The sequence below is a fragment of the Corvus brachyrhynchos genome, unplaced genomic scaffold (genome assembly GCF_000691975.1).
Source record: "Corvus brachyrhynchos isolate BGI_N302 unplaced genomic scaffold, ASM69197v1 scaffold44, whole genome shotgun sequence".
NCBI lineage: Eukaryota > Metazoa > Chordata > Aves > Passeriformes > Corvidae > Corvus > Corvus brachyrhynchos.
Window position 1 is genome coordinate 4,462,745 of NW_008238359.1, and position 16,544 is coordinate 4,479,288.

At 40.4% G+C, this 16,544-nt stretch overlaps 1 protein-coding gene across 9 annotated transcripts in view; it reads left to right on the forward strand.

Annotated features, from left to right (window-relative positions):
* Positions 1–955: 955 nt before the first annotated feature.
* SYTL2 (synaptotagmin like 2) overlaps positions 956–16,544 on the forward strand; it is a 55,713-nt gene continuing 40,124 nt past the window's right edge. For all 9 annotated transcript variants that reach the window (XR_001862474.1, XM_017736001.1, XM_017736004.1 and 6 more), the window contains exons 1-2: positions 956–1,016; positions 13,763–14,137. Coding sequence is in view for 8 of the 9 variants with exons in the window: in XM_017736001.1 (XP_017591490.1) it covers positions 14,037–14,137 (101 nt within the window). In the remaining variant the exon portion in view is untranslated. The remainder of the gene's footprint in view (positions 1,017–13,762; positions 14,138–16,544) is intronic.

The following is a 16,544-nucleotide window of genomic DNA, read 5'->3' on the forward strand; positions in this document are numbered from 1 at the left end:
GGCAGGGCCCGTCCCCCGGAGGGCTGAGGACGGGGCAGCGCTCACAGGTGTCCCGACGGCCCGGCCCCGGTTGTTGAGGCCGCAGGGAAGCGGCGATTGTAAGCGCCTTTCCTCAGAAGCGGTCTCGAGAGCCCCGTGCCAGGGGAGCCGAGCGTCGGGACATCCCCGGCGCTTCTGCCGCCGAGGGGAGCCCCCGTCCAGGGTGAGAGCTGGGTAACTGTCAGAACTTCCCTGCAACGAGCTCCCGGAGTCTGCTGGAATGGGAGGACTCTCCTTATTTAAATAAGGTGCTCAGATCTCAGCTGAGAGATGTTAATGACGTTTGTGTAAATAGTAAACACTTTTAATCTCAAAACGCTGAATTAATTGCATCATCCACGCTGTCTCTGGAATGACTTGCAGGATTGGACCTGTCCCTAAAGTCTAATGCACCCAGTTGTGTCTTTCCTGTGTGAGCAGAAGAATCTGTTCAGATAATTCCCAGGGTGAAGGTCACTTAAATCTGGGGACAGATTGTTCAGTGACAAGTATTCTTGAACTTTTTGAGAAAGTGCAAGGGGTGGGGACTTAGAACATGTTGTGGTGGTGCATGCCCCCACACTCATTCACAACACATGCTTGACAGCATGCTGTGAGAAAAAAACTTGATTTTCTTTGCTAAAAGAAGTGATCAAAGTATTTCACCAAAACATTTGTGTGTTTACATGCAAATTGAAGCTCTCTGTGACAGAGTGTTTAAAAGACTAGTGAATTAAAGCACTTTATTAAACTTGTATGCAGCAACAGTGCAGCTTTCCAGTCGTAAGTTCTTAATTACCATTAGTTGTTATCATCATTTTCCCAAACGGTTCTTAACAATCACATATATAAGTGGTAGTAAACCTGGAGTATACAATACCCTGGAGCTGATGCCCTATATTTAGCACTAATGGCTATGCTTCTTGCTGGTTTGTTTCAGTTGCACGAGTCACAGTAAAGTGCTTGAGAGCTCCTGGGCAAGAGAAGCTGGAATCAAAGTGAGTATTTCATGATTTTCATAAATTATCATCTTTCTTTTCTAATTGTTCATGTATTGTTCACCTTGCTTCCTCCCTAGAGGAAAAGGGGGTGATCGCAGATGACATAGCTCATATTATTTCAGGGAGTAAGCTTACTGTAGTGTTGCTAGGCATCTTTCTTATTTGTTTTGCAGGATTATTCTGGTTCCGTCAGACATATCTCCTCTTGGTTCTGCAGTCTTATTTTATTTTCATCGGACATCTTTCCTGCACACTCTACCTCTTATCTTGTAGATTTTACTATTTGCATATGCTTTCCTGTGCCCTGTTTGGACAAATATACTACAAGTCTCTGTCCATTTGCAGTTGTGTGTTATTTATGTATACTAAGTTATAAAATACTACTAATACTGTTTCTGTGTTACAAAATGTGTATACACTGCTACCAATTACTCTACCTTCGTGTGTTTATGTCTAGGTTTAAGGCAAGGAAATAATAAGCATCTTAGTCTGCTTCTACCTTATGTGTGCAGCCGTTTTCTGCTTTGGCTGTAAGGCACGTACTTGAATTTCCTGAAGTTGTCATTGGACCTGCCTCTTGTCAGATAAATTTTCTTCCAGCATTTCTTGCATCCCAAAGTAACGTATTCTGAGTTTCACTGTCAGACTTTTAAAATTCAGAGAAATGGGTCTTCATGTCCTTGTTTTCCAATTCTGACAAAGGCCAGAGTAAACAACACTGCCTTGTTCCCAAAAATGGATGACAGAAAAGTGACTCTTTCGAGCCAGTGCTTTAGAACACTGGATAGCACTGTTTCTGCTGGATAGAGACCATGTGCGGGTATTCTCTGGAGTAAACTCCTGTTATTCTGCAGGAGACACTCGCCAGATTCCCAGGTGGAAATACTGCTTCAATTTAGTACATGGAGAAAACCTTTGATGCTTGCATCCAGTTGCATCTGGAAAAAAAGGCTTAACCAGGAAAGCTGTAGGATGAAGTTAAATAAATTACTTCTTTTCTACCCTGTACTGTTTTCTGTGCTCATGACAGAAAGGGATGAAACAGACTTCAATCAAAAATCTAATAAGAAAACATTATTTGCAAAGAAATAGAAAGATAATTTGTAGTCTCTCAGTACGAAAAAATGTTTAATTTTCTTTTTCTTTAATTAAAAGTGATACTTCTGTCCTTTGGAAATCACTCTTTATTCAAGAGTGACTTGTTTTGAACCATAGTAAGGAATGTTTTTCTCTTCACAGAAAGTGCTTTTCACCCAGGATGGCTGACTAATGGGTGACTGCTAAAAGCAGTAGGTACCTGTCTGGTGCTTGAAGTCTATCACTTTTTGCATTTAAAGGCAGCTTATTTAGGTTGATCAGAAGTCACTTTAAGGAGGCTCCTTAGTGTGGTCTTCCAATTCCAAAACACTTATGCCAAAACATGTATGTCAAACCAGTGATGTTGCACTTGCCGTATCAGCAGTCTCCAGTTCTTTAACTTATTTGGGCATAATGTGAGAGTGACAGCTGATTTCAGCAGACTTATTCCTGATTCATTCTTCTGGTAGGGAGTCGTTCCAATTCATCAGGGTACAGCAACAGGCTATGCTAGATTCTTACTTCATGTTATAAGGTTTCCTTGCTTTATGTAATTTGACTCTGCTTATTGCATCAAGAGGGGCAAAGGGAAGAGATACCATGTATATGTGAGGAGGAGGAAAAGAATACTTCTTCCCCTTCTTTTTTATAGCACGTTTTCTGGGTGATAATGCCAGACTATTTTTGACCTGAAACCCACTCAGTGTCCTGTACCTATACACCAAATTAATGAACAACTTGACAATTTGTTGCCCAGAGAGGCTGGGACTCCCCATCCCTGAAGGTGTTCTAGGCCAGGCTGGACGTGGCTCTGAGTAACCTGGACTGCTGGAAGGTGTTCCTGTCTGTGGCAGGGGGGTTGGAACTATTTGGTCCTTTCCAACCCAAACCATGCTATGGATAAATGATCCCATTTTTTCCCTTACATCTTGGTATGTTCTTTTTTTCTCTGCAGTGCAAATATTCTAAAAGTACAGTACAATTTTCTATTTCTCTGTCCCATTCAAGGAAATTGTGTATTTCATCTCTCTCTAAATGTGTCTGAGTATAAATAAAAAGAAAGGTAAGAAGAAAACGGATGCTTATCCTAGATTCACTGCAAAATGTTTTTCTTCTACAAAAGCATCAAACAATATTGGTAAAATGTGTATGAAATTTCCTGCCCAGTGTCTGATTCTGGCTGACTGAAAAACTGTCAGAGATTTAGCTCTGTACAGGCTGGATGGACTACATAGACTACGTGATCTCAGCTGTGTAGTTAGAGCTCCAGAACTAGATCAGTATATTCAAGAACTCCTGGGTTAGAAATGTTTCTAGACCATTAGCTTGTAGATGTTAAGATCTGCTACCATGCTGTTCTTCTCTAATAAATTAAAATGGCTAATGTGATTTAAAAATAGAGCATCTGTTATGAAAAATTAAGGGTGAGGTCCAAAAACCCTCTGTAATTGCACTTGAAGCACTGTTAGCAAAAGGTGTGTATCTGAGTCCTAGGCAGAAATCTGTCAAACAAACAGAAGTAATGAGCCCTTAACCTTCTATTCTGGTCCTGCCCACATAACTTGTTTTTTAATCCTGGAATAACTTATGTTAGTGTAAATGTCGTTAATTTTACCTCGCTTCATAGTGATTACATTATTCTCTGGAGGTTAAGAGACTTGGATTAAAAATTAATGCCCTCATGTTACTCTCCTGTTCCCTCTGCTCTATTAGAACTGGACTGCTCTATAGCCAGGAATGCAGGTCTGTCTGAATGAGGAGGCAAGTTAGGAGAGACCTTGATTGGTTTTTTTTTTTTTTTTTTTTTTTTAATAGTGGCCTGGCTGAAAGTGTTACCTGGCTTCTTGTTTCTGCCTGCAAGGTTTTGACATCACTTTAGTAGTCATTCTGTGAGGTTTAATCCTGGGTAGTTCAGTCCTAGGAAGGGTCAAGACTGAACCAAGCAAACCCTTCAGAGATTACAATGCGTTTTGGTGAACAAGGGGATGTGCATTTGAATCTTCTTGGGTTAAGTGGTCATGGGGGCTCTGGATTTGGCTGCTTCCTGGGTATGTAGCTGTAGCTCTTGGGCAGGTGAGCTAACACCTTGCATAGCTATGCTCTTAAAGAATGAGCCACTCCTGCAAGAATAAATACCTGTTCAGGGACAGACCTGATACTCCAAAGCCCGGCCTCACAAACTCTAAACTCCTGGCTTAGCTACCTGTGTATGAGAAACAATTTCTGTCATAATCTTTTGCTCCCTCTTTCCTATTCCCGTGCCATTCAGCAGCATTTGTAGGGCAAATCCTTTGCATGCAGTGCAATTTGATGCCACACCTCATCCAGTGCAACTGAAGGCTGCTCCAGAAACTGCTCCCTGCTTCATGCTTCTCATGAGTAGCAGTTCTGTTTAGCTCTTGCCATGCCCTTTAATGCTGCTTGCACCATAGCACACCTCGTTTTTCAGTGTCAGAGCGCTCTGCTCACATCTGGTTGTAGGTGTTCAGGGAAACTGGTACCAGTCAGGGAAAAGACAGTTTTGCATGATACAGCCCAGCCCAGCAGTGCAAACAATCTTGTGAGTGAAGTTTTCATGGCTGATAGACTTCCTGTTATTCTTGCAATTTAACATCAGTATTAAGGAGGACTAACATCACTGCTGGCTGGTTTCAACTTCGCCACAATGATCCCAAGAGCAGGCAGAATTTTCAAATTATGGAGCTATCTGTTAAAACATTACGCTTGGGAAGATGAGTTATTTTCCTCTCAATAGGGAGCTATAGTGAGCTTTTTAAAATGTATTTATTAAAAAAACAACAACAAAACAAATAAACAAAAACCCAATAGCCGTGAAATAAAAACTTCATTGCAAAGTTTAAGTTAATTTTGGTGACTGAGAAGAGACCTGATTCTGACTGGTCTATGTGCAGACTGCATGCTACCTTTCTTTAACCATTTTGAATGCTAACCTTTTTAACTATTTTGATTCTTAACTTACCTGGAAACTTTGATGTAGTGCTTTTTTCCCCAACGTGCTCTTTGGCTTACTTATTGTTTCTGCGACTGCAGGACTCCTGAAGAATATTTTCTTTCCTCTAGCACCTGATTTGTGCTGGTAATTGTGTGAGGCCCCGTTTTCAGGTAGGTGTGTGGTTTAGTTATGGTAACAAGGACCTGATTAATTGACACAAACTTTCTTAGTAGCCTTGAGATTACGTAATTTCTTAGGTAGGTAATTTTAACCTTCAAAACTTTTGTGAGTGGGTGTCTAACGTGAGTGGTTAGTCAGTCATCCTGTGAGAAAGGACAGCCAAAGGGCTTGTTCTGCTTGCTGGCTCTTTGTGCACAGTAGCAATCAATTAAATAGAGCTGTCCTTACAATAACAAGGCTGGTAGCTGAAAAGTAGGGGGGCTGCGTGATTCAAGTGAGTTACAGATTCTTTTGCTTCCCACAGGTACTTACTTATGCAGTTATCTGAGAATGATGGAATGCCTTTCGCAATGTTCTGTGTGATCCCAAGTTTGTGTGTTGTGTTGGGCTGCAGGCAAAGGTGCTCTGGGGAAGTTGAGATCGGTGGCCTCTGTCAGGGAAAGCAAAGATGACATAAAATGTCGCTGTCTTGATTAGGTAATTTTATGCTTAAGATGTACCACAAAGCTGTATTGTGCACCCTCCTGCAGAGGCAATGTGCTACCAACCAGTGACCTGAGCAGTTGGCTATGACAGTGCTTTAGAGAAGATCAAAGTGATACATGAAAGGGGCAACCTGTTAATCCACAAGTTCCCAGTTTTACAAAAATAGTGGAGGAAAATCAGTCTGTCAGTGATGGTGGCTGTCCTTGCTCAACTAGGTCACCACCTCAACTCAAATGAGGAGTAAGAGTGGGACTCTTAAAATCTCAGGGGTGCAACAGATACTGACTAATGGATTTCCATAATGAGATAAAAACCATCCGAGAAGTCATGTGCATGGACTTTGAAATAAAACTTAGACAAGGTTTCTTCAGAAACTGTATGCTCTAGTCTTCCAGTTGGTGTTTGAGACTGAAACTGCTCTGCAAACTGTCTTACTGTCAGCTCAGTTTAGCATTACTCTAAGTGTTGAATGCAAATCCTTGTCTGCTCTTTGTAACATGGATTTCTACTCATCAGTGCTGCTAGCCCCTTAATAAGCCCTTTTGTTTGATTGTCTGCACTAGCAAAGAGTCAGAACTACCCAGTAAACTGCAGCTCAGCTCTTAGTCTTCACATAGGAAAGAATATCTTAACAAAGTGCAGGAAGTGTGTCACTTCCTGGTAGCCACTGATAGGAAATACTTGTTAATTAGTCACACTGTTTTGCACTCTTCCATTCTCCAATAGTACAATTCCTACAGTAGAACAGAATCCTAGCTAAAATGTAGCCAATGCTTGCTGGAGAGCAAGGGAGGAAGGAGGGTAGATGTTAGATAGTTCCCCTGAAGTCTCCAATATCAAAATCTGTCAAGGCCTCTACTTTAGCCTCTTGATAACTTTTGGGTTTTTTGGAAGGAATTCCTAGTACATAATAGATGTTTTTATTTGACTTTCATCAGTGCAGTGCTCATTAGCCTAATCCAGGTAGTGTTAAACCCCAAATTAGAATGCATATATTTTTTTGAAGAATGGGGCAATGGAAGAAAAGGAAAGGGGTTTGGCAGCTCCTGGTTATATGTGAATGTCCTCTATGGAACAGTACAAGAGAGAGAAATAGTGAGTGTGTTTTCCATTCTGCAATAAAAGTTTGTGAGAAGGGAATGGAGGTCTTGTTGTCCCATTCTCATTGTTATCTTCCATGCTGAATCTGCATGTTTAAGATGGCAAGTCTCCAGAAGAAGAGTGTGAGCACTTCTTTCCTGTAAAATGAAAGGAAGGTCATGGCTTCTTAACAAAAGGTTCTTAAGAAATTAATCAGTTACTCGAATTATGAGTTTCAGGGTTGGTTTTACTGGGATGTTTTTTGGAAAGAAAAGATGGGGCAATGTTTTGGCTGTTTCTTGTGCAACTTCCTTGCTAGAATTTGAATTTGTCTTGTATTTATGTTGGGAAAACATTCAGAAATAGCTAGCCAATAAATGCAGAAATGTATCAGACATGTAGGGTCAGGAGATACTTCCCACCAAGTAATTGGTTTGCTTCTGATCTCTCTAAAGGTTTTAGTATTTTTCTTAAATCTATTTTCAAACAAGATAGAAAAACAATCCCTTAAACTGGACCCTGTCTGAGTTTAATGCCAATGTTGACATGAAGAATAAGTGGCAATGGGAGCTTGAGTCTTGTGAGTCTCACACTTCTGGTCTCTAAAGGGACATAACAATAATTATTACACAACTGACAGTGCTCTGCCTTCAGAGATCTAGAGGACCGAGTCACCTTCATTATTAGATTTCAAGTCCATTATGCTGGGAAGATTCTTTGTTTTGTAATTCTTGATGAAAAGAATTAGCTAGAAGAATGAAGTTCTTTCAAACAAGCTCTTACTAATTCACACGATGTGCCTCCTGGGATTAAACCACAGCCAAGTACTAACAGTACAATGTGCAAGGAAATATAACTAGATTTGAAAACACGCTGATGTTAGTATCAATAACTTGGTGGAATTTCTGAAATTTTGAAGATTCTTGAAATTATATATTTTTACTAGGTTTATACTTACTGCAATATGAAATAAATGGCATGACAGCTAGTTAGTTGACAGTAGTCACAGGGAAAAGGAATGTTTAGGTGTGTTTTTCTGAGGCTTCTCTTTAATTTATGAGCCTCTTTCTCTAGAAACCACATCCTCTTAATACCTCTGGCCTAATGGTTGTATACCATAACTGGTATAGAGATTGACACTCTTAGGAAGTGCTGCCAATATCCAAGCCCTGTGAAAGAAATGGCAAGCTGCCATATTTGATTAGAAGGATTAGGCCACAACCAAAGCAAGTTATTCTTTTCTGTTCCAATATTAAGTTGTTAACTTCTATCCTCTTTCTGTTATTAACTCTTCTTCAGAGTAAATTGCCTTCATAGTCCTCAAAGTGATGAAGGTCTTAATCTCTTACCAAATAAGAATAAAATTAAATCACAGGCAGAGTCATGTGGACCAGCAAATCAGATGTTCCTGGAGAAAATGAGAATTTTTCTGAACTGCTTGTGTTACTCCAGATGAACTACTTCTTTCAGCTGGTTGAACATCATTATATAAGGCAGTCAGTGAAAGTATCTTGAGACTGCAACTATTTTACAGGTTAAAAACAACAAGGATTATTTTGATACTGTTCAGCAAGGATAAGGTGTGAACAAAGCTTGTGTGCAACTTTTAATTTTTTCCCAGTTGTGGCTGTTTGGAGCAGTTATCTGGTCCTGTTCTTTCCCTTTAACCATATTGTAAGGAATATTGCACAGGAGAACAAATAGGCTTATTATTGCAATAAAACAAAGCATGGCTGTATTAATAAGGCAACCCTGAAACTGCTCTTAAAATAGGTATCCCCCACTTCTGCAAAGGTCCTTGTTCTACCAACACTCTTCACTTTACAACTAGCTAGATAAGACCTCCCTACCTTCCACTGACTAAACACACATGTAAGCAAACACTGTTCTCTAAATTAATCTCTGTTGGATATATTATATGCTGTGTATACTCTGCTATTATATTTTTTAAATATTCTCATAACCTGTGTTGGTTTGGGCAAATTTGGAAATATATCCTCTGAGAGAGGGCAGGTTACAAGCATCCCTCCCCCACCAGGTTAGAGAAAAAATAAATTTTCCTCGAAGGAAGGTGAAAGAGATAAAAACTATTTATTTAACAAACACACAGGAAAAAGAATAATAATGCTAAATAATAAAACCTCTTGCTCTGCTGAGAGAAACCTGGGAAAATTTCAGAGTCCTTCCGTAGTCTCTCTCTCCCCCTCCTTGGAGCTGGGATGGGGTGGTGGGCCCACCTCCAGGGCCAAGGCCTCCACGGAAAGTCCTCCTGATGTATTCTGATGTTGAAACAGTCCAGCAGGGAAGAAGGGAAAAATCGAAGTCCCAGGAAAACAAAAGTTCAACTCTCCGGAGGAAAAAGAGCTGAAAAGCTGACCAAAAGCTGGCTGGAAAGAAAACAAGCCGGGTGCTTCCTCCTGCTCCTCTCGCTGCCACAGGTGAACGCAGAGAACCGTCTCTATTTCTGTGTCCTTGAAACATGAAAACAAACTGCAAAACTGCTTTGAAAAAGCACACTTTTCTCTCCCGCTCTCAGGCTCAGTTTAAAGGCACAGAAAGGCACAAAATTAATTTCTGGGCATAGAACAGCGATATGGGATACAAAATCATAAAGTTACCCCAAGACATAACTGCTCTTGTAAGAGCAGCTGGGTTGGCTGCAGGTATGCATGTCTTACTGGGTGATCTTTTCCTTTCTGCCCCTTCAAGAATGAAAATGCCAACTGGCCTTCTTGTGCTTGTTTTAAGTTCTTGTCCCGATCATTGTAGGCAACTGCTTTTAAAACTCCTGTGAATGGTGACTTAAGTCCCTTTTCAAAGTTAATAGCTTTTTTTTTCTCCACTGCTCAAACTGAAATCCATAATCCTCTGATCTTCTGAGCAAATATGTTCATGACCATTTGTGCTTGTGCCAACACTGGAATTTAGCTTAATTAGCCTTCATGGGATTTGCCTCATGTATTTACAGAAAAATTATCTCTAAGCCTAGGCTGGTGCTGAGTTACCTGTGACTTTACTGCTTAAATATCACGGGAGAATGAAATTTATTCAGGAGACTGATTTGTTTGTTGTTGTTGCAAAGCTGTAGCTTGTGGGGTTCATAGTCAGAGATACCGTTACTGCCTAATGTGACTTCCCAGGGCCATAGGAGCCAGTTCTCCAAGGCTTTTATTGCTCTTAGTATTCTTCTTGGCTTCCCTGCTTCAAAATAAAGGTTTCTTTTTTCCTGAGCATGGGTGTAGGCCAAAATTAGTTACTTCTGAGAATGAGTTCCTCTGCACATGCAAATTGTTGTAGTGCACAATTGCATTTATGTGTCTTCCTCAGCTTCCTGTTGCCTTACGTGTGGACTTCCAACTCATCCTAGTTGCTAGTGCTGATATGTTGTAGAAGTGGAGCAATATAGTTAGAAAAGTATGTAGCTTTCAAACACATAAATCTGAAACCTCTTATTTTTAAGAGCCAGTAGGTTACTTGTAAGTGAATGAACACATGTACAGATAGCAGTCGTTGATTAGCCAGGCCTGCAGGGTAGTTGCTCAGCTGAAGGAGTTGGCACAAAGAGCTGTGTGAAGCAGCCAGAAGTGTAGGATTGGCTGTCACCTTCTTCCTCTTGTTAGAAGGCATTGGCTGCAAGAGAGAATCTCTGGATCAAAGCTTTAGCAGCTTATGTCTACTGTACAAGGAGCACTTGAAAAGTAGTTTACATTGTAAATTTAGGACATTATGAGGTTTCTGCATGCAAAAGAAAATTTTGTTGGTTTGAATGGAACAGCTGATTCTGGGGTTTTGCTGTTTGTTTTCTGACCCTGTTGGTGAACTCCATGTCAGCCATGGCAAACTACTCCAACCTTTTCCTTGCCTCCCTCATTCCATCCCTTAAGTATACACTGAGTAAAAACTTTGAAGTCTAAACCATTGCTGTAGTACCTCTTAATGTATTATCCCATAGTGTTCAGGATACAGTATTCAAATTAACATTCTCCTTTTGTATTTGGGAGAAAGCAGTGTGTGTGGGTAAACACAGCCCTCTATAGGGTTAATGAGCTTTTAGACAAAGTTGTCTTTCTTTTGTGGTTCCTGTTTTAGATAAATGTGAACTCTGACTGACTTAAAGCGATTGAGGTGTACAGCTGCCTGAGAGGTTCTGAGAAACTTTACAAGATAAAGTTTTTGTATGAGCCTAAACCACTTGGAAACCATGAGCAGCTTAAGAGTGTGTGTGGGGAAAACTGTATTTTGAGTTGTCCTTCTGTTTCTTTTATTGCCAAAACATTGAAACCTTCATGCATGAGTTGGATAAAACATAAGTTCAGATTCCTGATTATTACTGGGAATCTTTCATAAAAGGGAAGATTTTTTTGTGTGGTTTTACTGGAATTCAAGGTTTAAGAAAAAAATCATGCCAAATATGCCATGACTCACAATGTTAGTCTCTAACATATGAGAACCCTTCTGAAGAAGTCAATGTGGTATCAATTTCCATGACTTAGTCAGCTTGGTAGGGATCTTTCAGTCTTATTTGAAACTTAGGTATGAAAACTTTCCTGACAAAAAAACCACTTGCCATTGAACTTTGCAGTGGCACCAAACTGTTCAAACCTCTCAGTTCTTCCTGGAATATACAGGGGTTTTTAAGAGGAAAAAAAAAAGTCAAAAGAAATCAAAATAATTGAGGTTGGGATGGTGTTAGTGTGTGAATTAAATAGGGGGAAGACATTGATTTTTTTTTTTTTCCCCCCCAATTTTAGTTTTAAATTACCCTTAGGTTTTATATCAGGTGCTATACTCTAAGCTAGCAGTTTTTACCATCTGTGTTTGGAATCAGTGCTGATAATCTTTTGCAGAAAGCCAGCCTTGGAGTAATTTCTATCAGCCAATCTCATGAGATTGGCCATGCACCACACACACAGAAAGTGTGTTTATGAAGAATGTCCTTGTTTATGAAGAACTGTGGAATCATGGGTGAAGACCCTGCCAGGGTGGGTGGTATCGTGGTATCTCGCCTCCGATCGAAAACAAAGTGGGGGTGCAACCTTCGCTGAAGAAACTGCTTGGCAGAGTGATGGTATCTGGGAAGTTTAGTAGCAGTGCTGCTTGGTGTGAGCTCTCACAGTCTGTTTAGGTGTGCCCTTGCAAACTGTTGTTCAGCTGGGGAGGACTGAAGTTCTGTTTCCAAAAGTTTTATTGATTTGAGTACTGAGAGACATTAATGAAGCCTGCAGCTTGTTTTGTAAATCCTGCCCAACTGTTTCCTTTAGATTTTAAATTAATATAATAAGGCAATATAAAACACCTTCCCTCAGTCTTCTTTACACATAAAGACCAAAGACATGGTAAGAAAATGTTGCCTGCAACAGCTTTCTTGCACACATGACTGATCTTGGGCAAGAAACATAGCAAAATCTTTGATCATTCCAGTTCACAGATGTCCAGGGTTTGTAGTTGCAACATGAGCTCCTGTGCCTGTTGGCTGTGCACTTGCCATTCAACCAGCATCCAGGGCTTTGGATTAGCAGTGTGGATGCTGCTTGCTGTGTCAGATGGTGTGGAAAGTTGAAACCGATATCCCTACCTGTTCTTAAACTGAAGGATACTGTTGTAGATACTCAACAAATTTAGGAGTGTTGTATTTGTTTGTAGCCCTATTGTAACCACTTTTCAGTTTTGCCTGATTATAAAACTATAATCTTCTAAATGCAACCGAAGTTAGAGATGGGAGGTTGTTTGAGTTGCTGTTGTATCAACCTCCTGGAACAAAATAATGGTGAGAATCATGGAGAAAAATATGGCAGCCAAACAAAAACATGCAGAAGGTGGTTGGGCATTGGAGTTATTGTGGGCATAATCAGAAACATGGCTGCAGATGCCTTCCAAATCCGTAAGAAAAGCTGTTATTCTCAGGATGAAGTTTCCCTTCGAGTACTGCCAGTGTCAATATCTTGTTTTAATGGCCTGGTTGAACTCTTGTGGCCAGGGGAGCAAATGCAATAGTTGTACAATTGTAGTGCTCATTAGATTGATAGGAGGTCAGCATCCTGTCAGCCACATCACAGTGTCAGTCTGCAAGGGCCAAAGGAAGACACCCGCACCCTGAAGGGCTGTGATGGAGCTGCCTACTACAGAGACATGTCCAGTGAAAACATCTGCTTCTCTGCTGTCTCTCACCAGGTTTGGCACTAGGAATGCTTCCGAGCATTAAATTCAAGCTATTTATTTCTTTTTTCTCAGGCTTTGAGATCCATATCTCTGTAATCCTGAGGCATGAAGATACCCTACTGCAGACACAACTGACTCCTCCCCATGCCATCCTCTCTATTCCTTTGAGGGTTTTTTTGAAGAGGAGGTTTTTTTCTTTGACAGTTGGAATTGTCTCTAAGTGGATAGTTCTCTGAAACCATGGCCTATAAAACAGAGACAAAACAGTATTCCAAATTACTACTTGTAAATGCAGTTTGGCTTGTATAAAGCAGTGAGGTTCATGTTACCACATGACTTGTAATGACACATACTCCATATGATTGTGTATAAATTATTTCACATTTATCCCATATGGTCTGTATGACAGTGATTTGGCCTCTTTTTTTTCTCTTCCTTTTACTTTAAATCATTGTGATAACTGCTCTTTACTTATATTTTGGGGGGAGGGGTATCTCCCCCTTCCTCCAAATTGTTCTGCTAACTGTAAGCGTGATTTAAAATACACTTGTATAATACAAGTGTACCAGTTGTATGACACTCAGTTCTGTGTTTTAAGGTGTGAGTTGTCATATTGAGAAGGAATGTATTTTCATGGCCACCTTGTTCAAGAGGCCTGTAAAACAGGTTTGACTTGAAGTGACCATTTGAACTTCATAAAGTCATTTAATCACACTGAAAAACTTGTTTCTTTTAATTAAAAATGCATACATAATCTACTTCCCTGATCCCTGATATTGCAACTTGTTCTTCCTTGTCTCTTTTTTAGGGAATGTTTTGTTTGTTCTCAAACACTGGATATGCTGGGTGAATGAACTGTTACTCCAGGAAGCAGAGCTGAGAGGACAAACTGAGAAGACACTGAAGTAAACATGCAAGAAAGCAACCTTTGTGACTCTTTAAACCACTGACTGTAACCTGGTCCAGCTTTCTCAGTGCCTGCTGAAAAAGACTTCTATAACTTTAAAGCAGGCTACAAGACTGTCCTCAGCAGGATCTGACAGATCCTCCCAGACCCTTTACCAGCCCTTTACAAGAACAAGATGATTGACCTAAGCTTCCTAACAGAGGAGGAACAAGAGGCAATAATGAAGGTGCTGCAACGGGATGCAGAGCTTAAAAGAACTGAAGAAGAGAGAGTCAGGTAAGTGATCTAGCACCCTGCTTGTCCTGGGAAGACCCACAGTTCCTGTACTGTGTTACTCAGGAGTAGATTAAAACAGTTGTTGCTGAGGGCCCCATATTCCTCAGTATATGTGGCTTGGAGATTTTTTACTCTGGACTAGATTTACCACAGTCTCTGGATGAGATACCTCTACCACACAAATGATGGGCTTTACTGGCCAAATTTTGGACCCTTGCAATTCCCTAAGGGGTCAAGAGCACTCTGTACACATCTACCTTGGTTTCCTCAGAAGAGGATTCAGTTTGCAAGTGTCAAAACCAATGCAGACTGGACTAATGCATAATAACTGAGGGACTTGGTTCAAAAGGAGTACAAGCACCCCAACAAACCAAAATATGGTTGCAGTCAGCAATGTCTGAGTGCTGAAGTTATACCTAAAGCACATGAAGCTGCAATATATTGGAGCTGCAGTCCAGAAGAAGTACCAACACTATGCCCCACTGCCAAGAAAAGTCCTTAGAATCCATGGATAAAACAGAAAATTGCTTCTTAATTTCTTTGTGGTGTCACAGCTGAAGCAGTGTGTTGTTACTCTGGAGTGTTTTATGTGCTGGGAGGTTTTATTAGGCCATGTCTAGAAATGCATGCATGGAAAGAAGTGTTTCCCAGATAGCTCTGAGAAAGCTATCTATCTACACAGGTATAAATAGCAGTCAAATAGTTGCTTCAGCTGATATAAATAGCTACCTGCTCAAGAGTGAGGATTTTGGCAGTCACTGGTTTTATTTTCCAGTGTGAAGGAAATTATCCATTACAAGGTACACAAAATAGTATGTAGACAAATAATGGATATGGTGCCTGAGGTGCTGAAAACTCCAAATGCTATAACAGAAACAAATTTTTACAGGCCTCAGTGAAGCCAGGATTTTCTCTCACTGATTCAGTAATCTTCTCTAAGATTTCTTCTCATTGTGATGTTCCTCATGAAGTAATGTATTTCCAATTTAAATGTTTTGAAATTATTCCAACCATGATGCATCTTGATGCTTCCTTGCCTCTTAGACAGATTTTTTTGATAAATGTCCTCTGTGTAGGCATACCGTATATCCTGCAAAGGAAAAGGCAGCCTGCCACTTGCCCTAAGAGGAGCATTCCTTTTGCTGAGTATGCTTGTGCAGCCCTGAGGTTCTTTGATCAGCATGTGGTCAGCATTTTGTCGAGTTCTTCTGCTTGCTTCTTTCAAGAGCAATAAAGTGTAGACCAGTAGCTTCTCCTTGTTAAAAAAACTTTTCCTCTCAAAGCATTTGCTTTGCTGAAGGTAAAATCATTATAGGCACTGTTCCAAATTCCTGCCCTCGTCTTAATGCAGCCTAAGTAAATATTTTCACCACACAGTTTTGTCTTCTGCTTCAAAAAGCAGTAAACTGACTTTTCTGTAACAGAATAGGCATTTTATTTACTGTAGGTAGAAAAACACTGTTTTTAGTCTTGGAATGTTACATCAGTGCCAGGTCTGAAAGCGTTCAGGGTAAGTAATTGTAGATGAGAGTTTGAAATCGGCATCTGGGGAAAAGAACCCTTCTTGGAACAGAAATTCAGACCACTCAGTAGTGGTCTGAAAGGACTGTCAACAAGTATTTTTGTCCCTGTAGCTTTACTTTTGCCATTTATAATTCTAGTTCAAGAGGGTGTGGTGGAAAATGCAAGAAACTGCAGGTTGTAGCAGCCTGTAATCAGCACGTTTGCTGCTACAGTAAAATGTCTCTTCTGGTTTCTGAGTATTATAAGTTCTGGGAAGCTGGAAGCTTAGATATGAAATGGATTTTTCTGCTTAATTGTGGCACATGGAGCTTGCTTTTTATATCTTATATATTAAAACACTACTTGAATTATATCTCCAGCCAAGGAGATGCAGTATTTTAGTTTGGATTCTGTAACCTTGCTCAGCTGGAAGATTCCAAGAGCTGGGATCAACTGTCATCATACAAACATCAGACCCCGACAACGTGTTATTTGTATGTGTATATAACAGAAATCTTTTAACGTGATGTTTTTTCCTCTCCAGAAGAAATTCTGAGGTTTGAAGGGTGTTCTAATAATCTGTGCCATGTTCTTGGAATGTGGACAGATTGGTAACGTGACAAGATCCTCTTTGAGCCACTTCCTAGTGGAATTTTACAAATCACTTGATAGAGTCCCTTCCCTGTTAACAGCTCCTAGTATTGCTAATCTAATAAAACTGCACTGATTAGGCTGGCCCATGCAGCCTCCTTAAGGCAGTCTGCTTTAATTCTTGGCTTGATGAGGGCTGTAATAGGTGTTTCCCCGTCTTGTGGCTCCTTTTGGGTTCATCTGGGCCAGCATGATTAGTATTAGGTACAGCACTGCTTTGGGAACAGCATGTCTGCTTCCTCCTTCACCTCTG